The following is a 16,524-nucleotide window of genomic DNA, read 5'->3' as shown; positions in this document are numbered from 1 at the left end:
GGCCAATTACTTTCCCTTAGAATGGTGACAAGTCTTTGTTTCCTAAGGTTTAACTTGTACAAAACAAAATTTCAGACCTACATATTGGTTAAGACATTATACTGCAAGCATACTTCTAAACGTTAACTGATTCTAACAATTACCTACCATACTCCAGTATCACATACTGTAACGTGAAACACATTATCTAGGGAAGGAATGATTCAACTTTAATGTAGTTTTCTGTGCCCCTATCTAAACACCAGTAACTTGTACTGTGTAGGTTGGTTTTATTTGGGATTGTCCTATCAATTTAAACTAGATATCTTTTAAACCTGAAGTACACAAGTGTCCTTTAAAATGGACACTTTTGTGCTCTTCAGTGAAACAAAAGAACAGTTTACCTTCTCCTACTGAGCCTCTTAAATAACTAGAACAAGGCACTTGATACCTGGAAACGGGGATTAGACAACCAAGTACAAGACCAACCTTTTCCCCACCCTCCAAAGCAAGGTTACTCTGAAAAACCACCTGAGAGATTAGAAGGCTAACAACATCCGTAGACCCCCATCAAAATATCTGGAACTACAGCCTAGTCAACAAGTGCCACCCTCCTAATCAATATAAAAGATAAAATAGGCTGAGAAGGAGATAAAAGAAAAATGAGTGAACAGTACACTGATGAGAAGAGTTTCTTCAGACTTTAGATTCTGTATCCCCAAAGAACCAAGGAAGAGCATTTGGAAATTAGAAAACATGAATTAACAAATTTGAAGACAGAAAATAGTCTCTCTCCTAAAATTTAAAACAAAATGAGGAAAAACATCCAAGTGAATCAAACATAAGAATGAATGGGAGTTAAGCAGGAGACTGACTCCCAAAATGGCCCAGAATTGGAGGAAGTGTCTGAAGAACAGACCCACAGTCCGCCCAGGGCCCAGAACAAGACTGTAAGATAATTACAGAATCTCAAAACACCTGCAATAAAGCAATCTTAATTAGCCCTCAATAAATGATCACATACAAAATACATGAAAATGGTAAAAAGACTAGGCAAAAAAAGGCAGCACACACTTAAACCCTGAGACAAAGATTCAGCTTACAAGGCAACACTGAATTTATGTCAAAACGCAAGACATTTTCAGATATACAAGGACTCAGAAAATACTTTGTCCATGTTTTTAGGAAACTACTGGAGAAAATATACCAGAATAAAAATGAATAAAAAATGTAATCCCCAACCATCATGCAATTGAATCATGGTAAAACAGATAAAGGGGTCCCAAGTATTAGCCTCCAAATGTCCTCATGTAACCACATGATAAATTTTCTTCCAGGGATTCCCGCCCCGGGGCGGGGACACAAATTGAGAAAATAGTTATAGAAATCGTTTTCCGTTCTGGTTGAGAAAAGATGCTGCTGTTGCAGGCTGTTTAGCATGCCAGAGTTTCTTTTGGGAGTGAAAAGGCTAGGACAGGAGGTCTGATAGAACACTTGGAAACACATTTGCATGGTTATAATTATTAACTACTGTCAGGAAGGTGTAAGCACTAAATCCTCACAATGAAAAAACAGATGTTAACTCTGAGAAGCATAACTATTTGGAGAAGGGCAGGAACTGTTCTCATGAGATTTTAGGATACTAGTTGACACTTAACTATGTATATTTATTTTTCACAAAGTATAAAGAGAGTAAATAACAGAAAGAGAAACAGTACTACTTTATTAAAATACTGAGTTTATTTCACATGTATATTTTTGTCTCCCCACCATTTCCATTTGTCTGACCACCACTACTACTATGTCCTATCATAACATTCCATACATACTTAAAACCAAGCAAAGGGTGGAGTCCCATCTTTAAAAACTAAACAGGCATTTTGGACAACACATTCTTGGCAATGGAACCTGGACAACATTTATCAGACACGGTAGGGCAAGTTCTCACTCTGCATTATAAAAAGGACAGCCAGATAGCAACTGTTACAGAAATGAAATAAGACGGAAAATTTTAACAAACTGTTTAAACTATTTTCTTAAAGAGATTTCCTCCACTGCCAGAGATCTTGAATAGCCTGGAAAAAAAAAAAGAAATGTGGTTAAGAAAACCACAACACTTCACAGACACCAATAAATTAAACCACGTCTCTTTGTACAGTTCAACATATCTATTTTTCATTCTACCACCAAAAAAGGTTCATTCTAGATAATTAAGAACTGATTTCAAGGAAATTTATATTCAGACTTGAGTTTAAATACTTCAATTCAGACAAAACCATGATTCTTTGTAAGCAAAGTCAACTATACTAATATACATTTAACAGCTTAGACATCTTTAGTTAAGGAAACCGAGAAAGGGACCAGTTGGGCCAACCTTGCCCCAATGTCATGTTTTATGGCTGCCATATTTAATATACAGAACAGTTAAATATATTTGTTTCTAAGCCTATGCCTTTGTACATGGGACACATACTAAAAAATTATGTTTATCTGAAATTACATCTTTGTATTTCCCTGAAATGGGATCTTGTTACTTGTTTTGCAGAATTTGCTCATAAAATCCTTAGTGTATTCCATTTACATTGTAACAGTTCCTACAGTGATCACATCCGATTTCATTTTGTCCAATGAACATTCATTAGCAAGGACATGTTCAGCGTTATATTATGAGATGGTACACTAACCATGTCCTGCCATATTAACTACTCAAGACGTGCTCTTATCTGGTTTGTTAAGCACTTAACACCATCATCCATGACCTAACTTGCTTTTCCATTCTTTCAATCTAATGACTTAAAATGTTGTCTGAACAAAAGCACCACTGTCAATTTCTATGTGGCTCAGCATGACTCTACTTGTTCTTATGCTGATAGTTAGTAACATACAAGTAAAATAAAATTCTCCAATTTCAAATGACCATCATGTAAGTACAGCATTATCTACTTCAAGTTGGCGTTTCTTTTTCTATTTGTAAATAATGTTCTCTTAGCCTTGATGCTTTTGTCAACTCTTTAAAGGATTCAGCAAGTTCCTTTAAAACAATGAATTTCTGTTTGTTCATCTTAAAAATTCAGAAAAGAAAAATTCTATGACACTCCAATGTCAAAAGAAACATCAGAAGATTAGCATTCATCTTCTATAGAATCATTCATGATTGGCTTCCACTTTTGAATAAACATTGTTTGCACTCTTACACTCACCAAAATTTTTATGTCTTCCCACAAAAAGCAGTATAATCTTTTTCCACTCTTAATTCAAGTTTCTGCAAAAATTTTCTATTTCTCAAGTCCATCTGGAAGGGATTTTACTAGCCAAATCCTCATAAGCAACTCTTTCACAAGAAAAACTGCACTAGCAATGGGAAACATTTTAATAGTGATTACTTGCATCTGTAGCTATGCCGTAAAAACGTGAGGCATTTAGTTTTGGTAATCTCTGTAATAGTAAATTGAGCTGTTACATTTTTTATTATTACAGAAATTTCATCCTGGCACTTGAAAATATACTTTCAGTTTTGGAGTCAGAAAATACTTCTATTGGCAGTGAGTTCAGTCATTTCAGCTGCAAGACTGATGTTATACTGTGGGGAAGGCCCTTTGCAGCTTTGGCTGTTATTACTTTTATCTTCATCTCAATTTTTCTTAATCAAAAATTTTATTTTGCCACTTTCTTTGGTACTAGTTGAAGAAATCATGCATCTCTTATGCTTAAGTCTACCTGTTAGTACATGCTAGTTTATATCTGACTTTCCGTTTTTAACATTGAATTAACTGCATACTGCACACTTCTAAAGGACTTTTGTTTAATAAAGAACTCACGCTTGTCTTTGAGGGTTCACATACACACACACAAAACACACAGAATAACCAAAAGAATCGAAAAGACTGAACTTGATCATCTTATGACCACCACTATGTCAATCAAGGCCGAACTCAAAATCAACCCTAAACAGTGCTGACCCATTGAGGATTTCACACCTAAGAAAAGTAGTGCTGCCATTTAAATGATTCAAATAATACTATGGCTCTAGAAAAATAGCTCTAATTGACAAATTTCTTGATTTATTTAAAAAAAGGCAGAATACAGGAGACTTAGGGAGTCCTGAAATAAACAATTAAACCACAGGATGTCCTATACATACATGATGCCTAGCAACCCTATGTAACTGCTTTTATATTTTCCTTTACCACCTGTGTGTCAGTAACTGTAAATAAGACAGTAAAAATAAATGCATAAATTTTCTATTGACAAAAGGCATTCATGGTAAGAAATACAAAATCTTAAGAGTTGACTCAGGCTAAAATATTGAGTATTAACTACAATTTGGCTTCTTGCTTCCAGATTTTACACTTTAGGTTGATTTTAGCAAAAATGTGCTTCCCATAAGACCTATGGAGAAAATGGTCTTCCTCGGCCAACTCACAAGAAAGCAAAAGACCAGACCGCGCCAAGCAGCCAAATGGAGCAGCAAGTAAAACCACAGCTCGTTTCCTTAGCCAACATAATACCAAAAGTAAAACTGAGTGCAGCAACCAAGAGATAATTTACCAACTACATAAAAGCTGGGGAAAATGTACTAAAAAAACTTATCTTCTTAGTCTCGACCAACTACATTCTTAAGAGTTTCCATGTAGTTAATCTGAAGTATTGTCTGTGGTTAAGAACCTTTTAAAAGAAGCCAACACTTAAGGAGACTAAAAGAAAAACCGTAATAAATCAAAATAAAATATTTGGATTTGGTCATGTCTTGAGAAAACTCAGTTACCTCCTGGTCAGTCATCCGGAAGCAATTCTTCACATAATTGATGAACTTGGCTTCCACTTTGGGAAGAGAACCACCCTATCGAGACAAAAGCATTAAGGGTTATGTAGAGAAACAGTATTTTGTAAGTTATTATGAAATTGTTCATATTTGCATGCTATTACATCGATCAACTCATTCCTTGTGTCTTCTTTAAAAAATATTGAACAAATCCCTTTTAGGCCCAGAAAGACCTATTGGGCAACTATTAGGACCTAGTACTCCCATACTGATGCACTCAAATGCCAACTTGTCTGTCTACTGTATTATCTAACAAGTCAGTGCTATCACCACCCTCTATCACCCAGAACAAAATAAACAAATGCACACCCCATTTGAATACCATATGCACAAGTGACCAAAATTGTTAAAGATCACTTTAATACATACGAAGAATCTAGGTCCAACACAATGCTAACCTGAAGTCAATTCAGGAGGTATATAAATGGGGGGAAAATTAAAGTTACTACAATTTGTTGACCTCTAAAGTTTGGTATTTCCTTCAATTATGGACACAGAGAAGAAAGCACCAAATTATTTACAAAGCATTACAAATTATTAAAATTATGAAATGTTTATTATTTATCACTACTTTGGAATTATTTAACGTACCAAGTATATTGCCTTTGTTTCCTATTTTGAGAACTAAATTTTAATTTTCCTTGTAACCCAAATCTTTTATGCATTTTAAAGAGATCAAGAAGGCTTCAAGAATGCCAAAGGGACCCCGGTATGAAACAGGTTAGGGATCAGGTATGGTATGATACTTAATTGCCTCTATCCCCTAAAAAACAAACTTCACTATAATTTCCATTTTAAAATTATTGTCACATACATTCTTATTTGATTCATTCAAATATTTATTGAACAGCTAGGGAGACACAAGGGTGATTAAAACATTGTCAGAGGTGAGGCAAATGCACAAGTGAGTAGAAAGTAAAGTATAAGGTTCACTGAATCACAGCAATCAAAAGAAAAGTGCTTTAGGAGATATAAAGAGTGAGATTGCTTCCAGCCTGGAAGGGGGCATGGGTGGGTGGCAAATCAGGAAAGGGGATTGAGATTAAAAATAGAAGACGTCAGTCTGGATTGTTGATGACACTCAGTATGGACTATATTTGTCTCTCCTTTTTCCTCTCTCCCCATCTTTGGGCTTAATTTACCAGTAGTGCCCAGGATTGTTCAATGTGCCTGCAAGGAGATAGGACCATATTAAAATGCGGGGGAGGTCATTTCAGCACTGTATGCAAGGGATAAAAATAAAGCAGCAATACCAGGAAGGCTAAAAGGTTTACAGTAGTACAAAAGCAAAATCAAACAATGCATTTTGGTTCTAAAATGTTTTCTCCAATTGACTCATCACTGCACAGGGAAAGGAAATCTACTGAAGCCATGCAGAACCTAGGGAGCACAGAAAAATACGGGGAAAGGAGACAGCAACTTTTCCTTACCATCCTACATTTACTCTCAGTAACTGAAGTCTAAAAGTACTGTTCATAGAATTAAAGCTCCCAAATGTTTCAAGACATTTCAATCAATTATTTCATACTCTCCCAAGTTCATGAAAGTTTAGTATCCTAGTCAAACAAGCAGCAAGATGAGAGCTAATCCTCTTCTCACACAGTCCCACTATTTAAGACAAAAGGAAACTAAATAAAATCAAGGTATAACTAAATGTATTGACTGGTGACACCTTGGTGTAAAAAGGCAAATAGAAATGATTCAGTTTGTTGGAAAATACTGACTAGAGTCAATCATTGAGTATTTATTATTTTAAACTGTAACACCAAGCAGCCAAAGACTAAGTCTACTTATCCAGCTGCTGGCAAATTTATGAAAGACTCATGCGCCCTCTGCTGGTTCTGTAGCATTTCACAACCAGAAAATAAGGCAAAGGAAGTGTCCTTGTTGATCTTATTTTAACATCTGTGGTCAGAATGTAACTTACAACCAACTTACGTGCATTTCTTAAATAAAGCATATGAAACTTCAAATATGCAAAAAACAAATCACCATAGAGATTACAAATGAATATAAGTAACTTGTAATCCATTTTTCAAAAACATTTCATACCACAAAAGGGGCGGGTATAGTAAGGATAAAAAAAATGGGCAAGTGCTGTTACAAACCCCCAGGAAAGGTATAATTTGAGGGAGGGGTTAATAAACCTATCTACTTTCTGAAAGAAAGATAATTTTACTCACTTTTTCTATACTTGCTTGCATTTTTGCTTTAATGTCTTCTACAGAACTAGGCCCTTTCGGTGTTTTAGGAGTTTTTTCCTGTTTTTTGAAGGATTCTTGACCCTGGGAAAAGAGTTCAATTTCAAAAGGTTGTTAAGATACAGCTCTTAATTAAGACCAATCCTATTTAGATTTTCTACGTTCTTACAATTCTCCCTTTGTAAGACTATACACCAGATAGACACCAAACAAACACACACCAGAGCTGAGTTGCTATTATAAATTCATGTCTGAACAATTTTGTTCTTTCAAGTCATTCCTTAAGAAAAATATAGGAATAGTTTGAGCCTGCATTTATATTCAACACTAGGATATCATCAAAAACAAAGCCAGAATGGGGGCGGCCAGATGGCTCAGTTGGTTAGAGCACCAGCTCTAAGATTGCTGGTTCAATTCCCACATGGGATGGTGGGCTGTGCCCCCTGCAACTAAAGATTGAAAATGGTGACCGGTCTTGGAGCTGGGCTGCACCCTCCACAATTAGACTGAAGGACAATTTGACTTGGAGCTGATGGGCCCTGGAGAAAAACGCTGTTCCCCAACATTCCCCAGTAAAAAATAAATTAATTAAAAAAAAAAAAAAAGCCAGAAGGCACCTAAGAATAAAGAAAATCAATGCAGCTTGATGCCTGGGGCCCATCCCAGAGCATTTAAAGGATAACCTCCAAATCCAAGTATTGGGGGTCTTTTAATCTCCTTACTTGTCGCCAGGGTTGAGAAACTGCATTACGCAATAAATATTCCTTTCAACAAGATCCCTTACAGAAGACACCTCTTTATATCATAAAAGTATTTATTGGTTTTCTCCCCCACTAGAAAGCCAGCAGCTATAAATATGACAATGACTATCAACAAGCACATTTCAGCCTTTTGAAGACACCAATTACAGGTATTCTCCAAAGGCCTATCAAATTTCAGGTAGACTACATTCTTCCACAGAAGCAGCTTTAACTTTCCTAACTAGTTCAATGAAACCTATATTTGTGTGTATGTTGCCACTTACTTTTGATCTTGGTGTTGATGGTTTTGAGTCTTTTCCATTCTGGTTTGATTTTTGTGCATTTTTGGCTGGAGTATCTCGAACAGACTATAATTAGAAATTAATCTTAATCAATGCATAAAGACATCAGTGCAAATAAAACTGCCCCAAACCACGTAAGAAAAGCAGCCAGGCTAAGATGAACCAATTATTTTGACAAAAACTTGCAAATGGGATAACAAAGAGGAAGAAAGCTACATGAGTAGAGAATAAATCATTCCCCAGTGTTAGGTAAGTTCTCAGGACAGCCCCACTCCGGACCAATTTTAAGTATGAGATCACATCACTTCTTCCCCAAGCCAGTTTTTGTTAACTGCAAAACAGGTGACTAGCACTAGAAAATTTCCACTATTTGTTATTTCTGACAATCTTGTAAACATTGTACCCAACTTACTTTCTTTATAGGAGCTTTTTCTTCAGCTTCCTCATCATCAAACTCATCGTCGTCATCACTACAAATGAAGAACGCCATTATTACTGATTCAATCCACTCAGGGTCTTGAAGAGATATTGCACACTCATGTCCACTGCACCATTATTCATAATCGCCAAGAGGTGGAAGCCACCCAAAATTCTACCAACAGTTAAATGGTTAAAAAAAGGGTCATATGTACCTATAATAGAATATTCAGTCTTATGGAAATCCTGCAATATGCTGCACATGAATGCACCTTGAGGGTATTATGCTAAGTGAAACACCAGTCACAAAAAATACTGTATGATTCAGCTCATATGAGTTACCCAGAGTACTCAAACTCTTTATAGAAACCAAAAGGAGATTGATGGTTACCAGGGGCTGGGGAAGTGAAAATGGGGAGTTGGAAAGGCTTTGCGATTTGTTACACAACAATGTGAATATGGTGAACACGACTAAACTGTACATTTAAAACAATGATTTAAAATGTTAAATGTTATGTATTTTCCAAATTACAAAAATGGAAAAATAACTTGGGGACAGGGTAGTTGAAATTAAAAATAAAAAAAATTCCGTTTTCAGATTTTTGCTAAGGTGGCAACTCTCTCCAAATCAATCTACAGATTCAATGCAATCCTTAAAAGAATCCTAGCTTGCTTCTCTGTAGAAATCAATCCTCAAGTTAATATCGAAATTCAAGGAACCCAAAGTAGCCAAAACCAATCTTGAAAAAGAACAAAGTTGGAGGATCCACACTTAGTGATTTTTGAACAGGAATCTATAAAAAACTATAAAACAACAGAAATCAACAGTGTTTTTTGCTGGTTTAAGAATAGACACACATCAGTAGAGTGGAACTGAAGAGTCCAGAAATAAATCCATGTATTTATGGTAATTATTTCAAACACAAGTACTAAGACCATTCAAAATGGAAATAAGTCTTAACAAATGGTGATGGGACAACTGGATAGCTACATGCAAAAGAATAAAACTGGCAGTCTATCTCACACCATATACAGAAATTAATTCAAAATGGATCAAAGATCTAAATGTCAGAGCTGAAACTAAAATTTTTACAAGATTTGGCAATGGTTTTTTAAGTTTGACACCACCAAAAGTATAAGCAATAAAAGGAATGACTTCATGAAGATCCAAAGGATACTATCAAGAGTGCAAAAGACAACCCACAGAATGGGAGAAGATATTTACTAATCTTATCTGACTTGTTTCCAAAATACATAAAATTTTCTAACAACTCAATATAAAGTACTGGTACACACTACAACATGGATCTTAAAAACATTGTGGTAAGTGAAAGAAACCAGTCACAAAAAAGCATATTTTGTAGGATTCCATTTATATTAAATATCCCAAATAGGCAAATCCAATCACTGCGGAAACCCACAGGAAGTCTATATTAGCAAATAGTGAAACTGGTTCACACTTTACTTCAAAAACCAATTAATTGTATACTGGCCAAAACGTTTCCTTTCCCTACAACATAGCCTCTGTGTATAAGACAGGAAGAAGAATTTCACTGATGTGCAACCAAAGAAACACCCATCTTTTCATCACTGGAGTAAAATTTGCTGTGTTAACTAGAGCAGGTATGTAGTATACAAAAAAACCATATATAAACAGTCCTTTAAGTGATTTTTTAACAGTGACTGTCAATTTTGGCCTTAGAACCCAATCTCTGCATGTGCCTCCCCATACCAGAAACAAGACGGCAATGTTTTCTATAAAACCACTATCATAAGCAGATTCATTAGCATATTCCCTAATAAATTAGGAAAAAAGGTAGTTTTACATGGAATGACATAATATGTATAAATTTTAGTACACGAAGTTTAAACGGACTTTAGCTTTTCTTGTTTATATCAACAGCAACTCAACTAACCCCACACCATACCCTTTCCATCCTCAGAAGCAGAACCCATCAACTTCCCTTTTATCTTGTGGGTTCCAAGTCTTCAGGTACTATGGCTTACAATTTCTGATAAGTTTGTCAACTTACAAACCTTGAGGTACCTCTTCACACTTTCATTGCCACCTAACCAGTAAAATTTTCTAAGGCTTGTTACCCTCAAGGCATCCATGAACTGTACCTATCTATGCATATATCTGACTACCCTTTCTTTTCTTAAGTGAAAATTTACTAATTTAAACCTTAATATCTATACTTTTCATTCCTCGCTCACTGCCTAAGACGTGGAGGACAAAACAACTATCCTGTTCTCACATTATAACTGTCTTCCATTGTGGTTACATCGGAAGTTATCCCTGTTTTAAAGACAGGAAATCTTCCAAAGCCCAAGCAAAATCAAGATACCACACCAATCATGTCCTACTCTAAAGCCTTCCTAGAAAGCACTGTCTTAAGTCTCTGTGACTTTGTGCTTACAAACCTATGCAAAGGTTAACCTGAAATCACCAGAGGAAACTTGAGCCTAATTAAGCACCATATACCATCCAGATTTTTCATTTCTGTCCAAACCCATTTCCCATTACTTTCTTGGCGTGTTATTTTTTAAATTCTTACTAACGGCAAATATTCTTAAAGTAATAAAAATCAAACATCAAGTATACTGAGTTTGTAAGTCTGACATGAATTTTTTAAGCATCCAATTCTTTCATCTTTCGGCCTTTTCCTATTTTCCGCCTTTATTGTCACACTCAAAGGTCTTTTTAAAGAACTACCAGTGTGGCCAGTTGAGGTTACTGAAAACCTAACTTCCAGATTGGATCACTCATCAGTGCAAGTTCTCAAGAGTCTTTCTTAAGATTCTATTTGAATTATGTTTTCAGTAAATATATTTGGACCAACCTGGGGACTCGTGGAAAGTTGACAGGCAATTAAAAATTCAATGTATTAGAAAAGTTACTGATACTGTTGCATATAGGAAAGACCAATTACGAACAGCAGTTTATTCCAGTGTGCATTTAACTATTTACCATAGCCTGACCTAGTTTAATAAACACATCAAATCTTGTTTCCAACCAAACTTGAAATTCTCCATGAAAACCCTATTCTCCTTTAGAATCTTATTTTCTCAGTAAGAACCAGAGAACGACAGGTCAAAATCCTTTATGTGGGAAAAAAATCCTTAAGCGACAACTTACAAAGTGAATGTCGCTAGAGCTACTCAGATTCTCTTTCCCCCTAACCTGCTGCACGAGCTGTTCACCATGAAATATACCAGACCTCTTAGCGTACAGTAATGTGTCCATGATCACCTTCCCCAGGAAAAAGGCACCTAGTCAAACACATTCGGGAAACGCTACATACCCTAGCCATCTGAAAACCTGCAATGTGCTACAGCATTTTAATGGCTCGCAGTTCCAATAACAACCTTTAACTAAGCTCATTCAACCCAAACTGAAAAGCACTACTTACTGTTTCTTTAATTAAAGCTATTACTTAGTTCCACAAGATGATTTTGGTAATTTTCATGAAACTCCTCCATACAACTATATCACGTTTCTAAGCACATACTACTATACTTACTCTTCGTCGTCGTCATCATCATCATCGTCGTCGTCATCTTCATCAGCAGCAAGTTTTACTTTTTTCTTAAAAAAACAAATGGAAAAAAAAACCCTCATGAGCAAGTGCCGATCCTAATCACCAAACTAAAAGCCAGAATAATTTGTCTGTATAAATTACATCTATACCTGTGGAACCTTGCTACCACTTCCAGGGGCAGAGCGCTTTCCAGATATACTTAGGAGTTTCACATCCTCCTCCTCGTCATCTTCTGACTCTGCATCTTCCTCTACAGCTAAAATAAAAGGTTTTTAGTCACTACTAGAACTCAACCAAGAAGCAAGAACTCAGAAGAAAGGGTATTTATAGTAAGAATATTTAAGAACAAATTCTAAAAAATCTAAACAAACAGCAAACAGGAATTTTGGAAGCTACTGCTCACTACTAGATTTTATTTTATATATTTTTTTATTATTATTATTTTTACTACTAGATTTTAAATACAAAAAAAAAACAAAAAACTCCAGGCTTTTCCAGTTATAAATTACTATATTCCCATTTGAACCTATTATAAAGACAGCAGTACTAGAACTAAGAATGTTTTATAAAGTCCAAATTGGGAATAAGGTAGTTATCTGCATTAAAGAGAATAGCGTAACAGATAAAAATTACATACCTACTAAGTGCTGTCCACTAATATGCACAGGCCCTGAACCACACTTCAACCGTAAGACCACAGGTGGTGTTATTTCAAAGCCCCCAAGGGAAACCTAAAAAGGAGAAACTTTTAAATTACTAAGTATTGTGAAAAAAATAAAAGGTTAAATGTTTGGTATAAAACCTGCTCATAACTTAAAAGCTTGTACAATAGATGTGACAGGCAAACCCATTAAGCCAAACAAACCAATGAACTCGTTTTCCCACCTGGTAAACAAGCAGCAACCACCATGTTCATGAGCTGATCTGACCCTTCAACCCCAGTGACAAGACAATGACGATGTGACCAAAAGAACCAAACCAAATTCACACCTACCTTACTGCAACAGAATTAGACTGACACAAAACTCAAAGTGTAAGTGCCCTTACCGTTGGCTGTACAGACATTTTCAAAGTTGCCAGTGTTACTTTAATTGGACTGCCTTCATAATTCATTGCTTCTGCTTCAACAATGTGCAATTCATCCTTTGCACCAGCCCCTAAACTGACCTGTGAACAGAAAAATAGTACAACTTAAGTTCCTGCTATTTTACAATCCCCCTGAAGTTCCTACGCTTAAAAAACAAAAGAACCAAAACTATAAACTTTTCATTACCACCGATGGAAAACTAATTTGTGTACAATGTTGTCATCAAGTTTCATGTGACCTTGCCAATCAATTTCTCACTATGCATTACCAAACATTAGTCTCTGTGGGGGACAAATAGATGTTTCACACTATTCTAAAGGGCTTTATAATGCAATTGACATATATAAATGTTAAGTTGAATAGTGTGACTAGACTTTTACATGATTGCCACAGGAGTGGTAAAGATGCCAAGTTTTGTATCACAGATATACAGAAAATCAGGTATATACAAAACTCAGTTATAAAAATACTATTATAAAAACTAAGTATTAAGCCACATGAATAGGAATTAAGCTGAAATCAGAAAGGTTAAGCAGTTTATTTTGAAAAGTTTAAGTACCGTTCTTAAAGATAATTGGTGCTCATTTTCATCATTATCCACTTTAAAGTGATAATCTTTGTCGGCCTTTAGTTCACAACCTGTAAATGAAGGAAAAAAGCAACTATAACAAGGAGAAAAATAACACTGAAAGTGCAGTGTGGGTAACCAAAGGTTACGGTTAACTTGTGAACTAATTTTTCACTACTGTAGCTATTAAAAGGTAGTAAGGCACCTCTTTCTGGATTTCTTGAACACAAATGTCTAACAATCAACACTAATGTCTATAAACAATCAAATAACATCCTTACAAGACTTTAGAAATTCTGCTTTCCCATTATACTATTTCATTCTCAACTACACCACTATTACCACCCTCAGGTAGAAACGGGCTCAAAGATTTAGCAGACCTGGAACTAAAACAAGTTACCTGAAACCAAACTTAATGTACAGTATTGCTAAAACCCCCACTATATAAAAAAAAGTTCAGTCACCTACCGAAACTCCCAAGAAAAGCAACCAATTTAGAAATGAGAATGATTACACAAATACCTACACAAACAGCTTGTATTCACAACAGGAAAGCTAAATATAAAAGAACATTTGTTACAGAGTCAACATTTCATCTTTGAAGAGAAATGATGTACATTAAATTATGTTAAAAAATTATGTTTAACGCAATAGAAATATCCTAGGGATATTTCCAATGGAAAGGTTAACAAAAATATCTTAATATAAATTGATCAAAACCCCCCGTTATTCAAAATGCCTAGGAATAAAAGACTTAATGTACAGTGCATGTTATCTACTCCCATTCCTTGAACAAACTTTTAAATACTGTCAGAATAAGTTTTATTAATTTAAATGATTCCATTTAATTGTAATCTAACAGTTACTGTATATAGATGCTTAAATGTTATTGCTCAATTAACAAACCTCAGCATTGTTATACAGAAACAACGAAATTTGGGGCAGGACTTGCAGTTACTTCAAAGCCTGACTGACAAAGAAATGGCTTCAACAAGTTTACTGAGGTTGAAAACCAAAGCGGGTCTCTCCTTAATATGGTACGTACAGTATGTGCGTGTGTGTGTGTGTGGGGGGTGTGATCCCCAAACCTTGGTTTAGTATTACAACATTACCAGGTCTTACTGACCCAAACGGAATCTCATCTTTAAGAAAAAAAGGCTGTTTGCTCAATACCGCACAGAAGGCTGCCTTCGCCCGCCTCCCTCAAAAAAAAAAAAAAAAATGAAAAAAAAATTGTAACACACCAGCTCTGCAGGCAAGGAGTTTGGTTTAGATCTACCTCTACCTACAAGTGCAACCTTCGTGAAGTCACTTTAGCTCTGAGCATCAGTACCGGCATCTGCCAGGGCTAAGCCCTCTCCCGCGGTGAGCTAGAAAAGGGGCTCCATACACGAGAACTGCCATCCTCGATGTGAAGCCCCGAACAAAGACCTCCAGGATCCAGGCGCCACCAGCCCCATCACCTAACAGTTCCCGCCCAACGACCCTCATGAAACCCAAGGAGCCCAGGCCAGGGGTGGGGTAGGTGACACCACCAGCGAGCCCCGGATGTAGCGCCCACACCCCCCTCCTTCCCCCAAACACGTGGCAACCACGTGCTCCCGGCGCTTGCGGCCTCCACACGCTCGGCCGCGCCTCCCCTCCCCCTGTAACCAGCCGAGGCACCGGGGTCGTCGGCCTTATAACTCCTAACTCCAGAGGGCCGGAGAACAGCGCCAGGCTCCTTCCACCCTCTTTCAGGAAAGGGGCGTATGCCTCACAATACGAGCCCACACAACCTCCTGCAGCCATCCACCCGAGGCCCACCATCAAAGACACCGGCTCGGAATCCCAAGCCGACGCCCTCGCGCACCCCCAGAAAAAAAATAATGTCCAGAGCTCCACTGGGTTACCCAGGAAACGCCGAACCCTCAGCTAGTTGGTTCCACGTTACCTCCGGCCCTGGGCCTCGGACCGCTCACGCCTCAAGCTTCACGCCGCCCCTCCTTCCCACCGCTTCACACAGGCGGCTCTCCCTCCTGGCTTCTCATCCTTAGGTTAGCAGGGCCCCGGCAGCTCGCTTCCCACTCCCTCAGGCCTCCAGCCTGCCTCGCTTTCTTCACCAGCCCCAGGCCTCAGCGGGATTCCCGCCCCCCCACCGCAAAGCCACCAGGCCCTGCTCGGCCTTGCTCCAAACCCACAGTACTTACCGAAAAGATAGTTCTGGGGCCTCAGGGGGCTCATGTCCATGTCCATCGAATCTTCCATGGGGTGGTGGCACACACTTAGGCAGGAGAGAAGACGGACGGAGATAAACGACTGCTGCTCGGCAGCACAGACGCGCAAGACGGAATCGCACCAGGGAAAGGACGCGGGCTCCCTGCGTACATATATAGCACCCTGAAGATCTCGCGAGATCTCCAAAGTCCCGTCGCTGCGCGCTTGCTCAAGAGCCCCCCTTACCGTACGGTAGACCTCCCGCGCAAGCGCGCTTCAGCCCCACTCCTTTCTACCTCGCCCCCCACCTCCTCCAGGTACTTCGCGGGCTCCCACCGAGCACGCGCAGTCGTACGCCAGCCCCATTCCTCCACCGCCGCCGGTGCCTGTGCGCACGCGTGCTTTCTGTGGTAGCGCGCGCCCCCACCCCATCATTCAAGCGTTCCCTGTTCTCTCCCGCTCCGGCGCGCGGGCCTTGCGCCAACAGCCTGCGCAGCCCACCCTGCAAAATGGCGACGACATCCCTTAACTGTGTTAGGAATGCAGGGCGAGCCAGTTTTAAGCCAGAAGGGAGCTTGATTCACCTTTCTCCATCCCCTCATGCCCCGCAGGCCTCCAAACAGGCATAACCACTTCAGGATTTCTGACTTGCCTAAAGGCCTGCGCGCAG

At 38.1% G+C, this 16,524-nt stretch overlaps 1 protein-coding gene across 2 annotated transcripts; it reads right to left on the bottom strand.

Moving 5' to 3' along the window:
* Nucleotides 1–1,697: 1,697 nt before the first annotated feature.
* On the bottom strand, nucleotides 1,698–16,017 carry NPM1 (nucleophosmin 1). Of its 2 annotated transcripts, XM_019741178.3 has the most exons (11): nucleotides 15,848–16,017; nucleotides 13,650–13,729; nucleotides 13,051–13,170; nucleotides 12,641–12,734; nucleotides 12,153–12,259; nucleotides 11,986–12,050; nucleotides 8,457–8,514; nucleotides 8,027–8,110; nucleotides 6,985–7,086; nucleotides 4,745–4,819; nucleotides 1,698–2,054 (listed from the first exon to the last, which is right to left on the bottom strand). In XM_019741178.3, the coding sequence occupies exons 1-11, from the start codon at nucleotides 15,903–15,905 to the stop codon at nucleotides 2,016–2,018; spliced, it is 882 nt and encodes a 293-aa protein (XP_019596737.1). In that variant the 5' UTR covers nucleotides 15,906–16,017; the 3' UTR covers nucleotides 1,698–2,015. The 2 variants fall into 2 exon arrangements, with proteins under 2 accessions (XP_019596737.1, XP_019596741.1); XM_019741182.3 differs by lacking the exons at nucleotides 1,698–2,054; nucleotides 4,745–4,819 and adding an exon at nucleotides 5,628–5,971.
* Nucleotides 16,018–16,524: the final 507 nt, after the last annotated feature.

The sequence above is a fragment of the Rhinolophus sinicus genome, chromosome 5 (genome assembly GCF_057876585.1).
Source record: "Rhinolophus sinicus isolate RSI-liver-muscle chromosome 5, RSI-T2T, whole genome shotgun sequence".
In the NCBI taxonomy this organism is placed as follows: Eukaryota; Metazoa; Chordata; class Mammalia; order Chiroptera; family Rhinolophidae; genus Rhinolophus; species Rhinolophus sinicus.
Note: the sequence above shows the minus strand (reverse complement) of the source record. Positions and strands in the feature narration are given on the sequence as shown.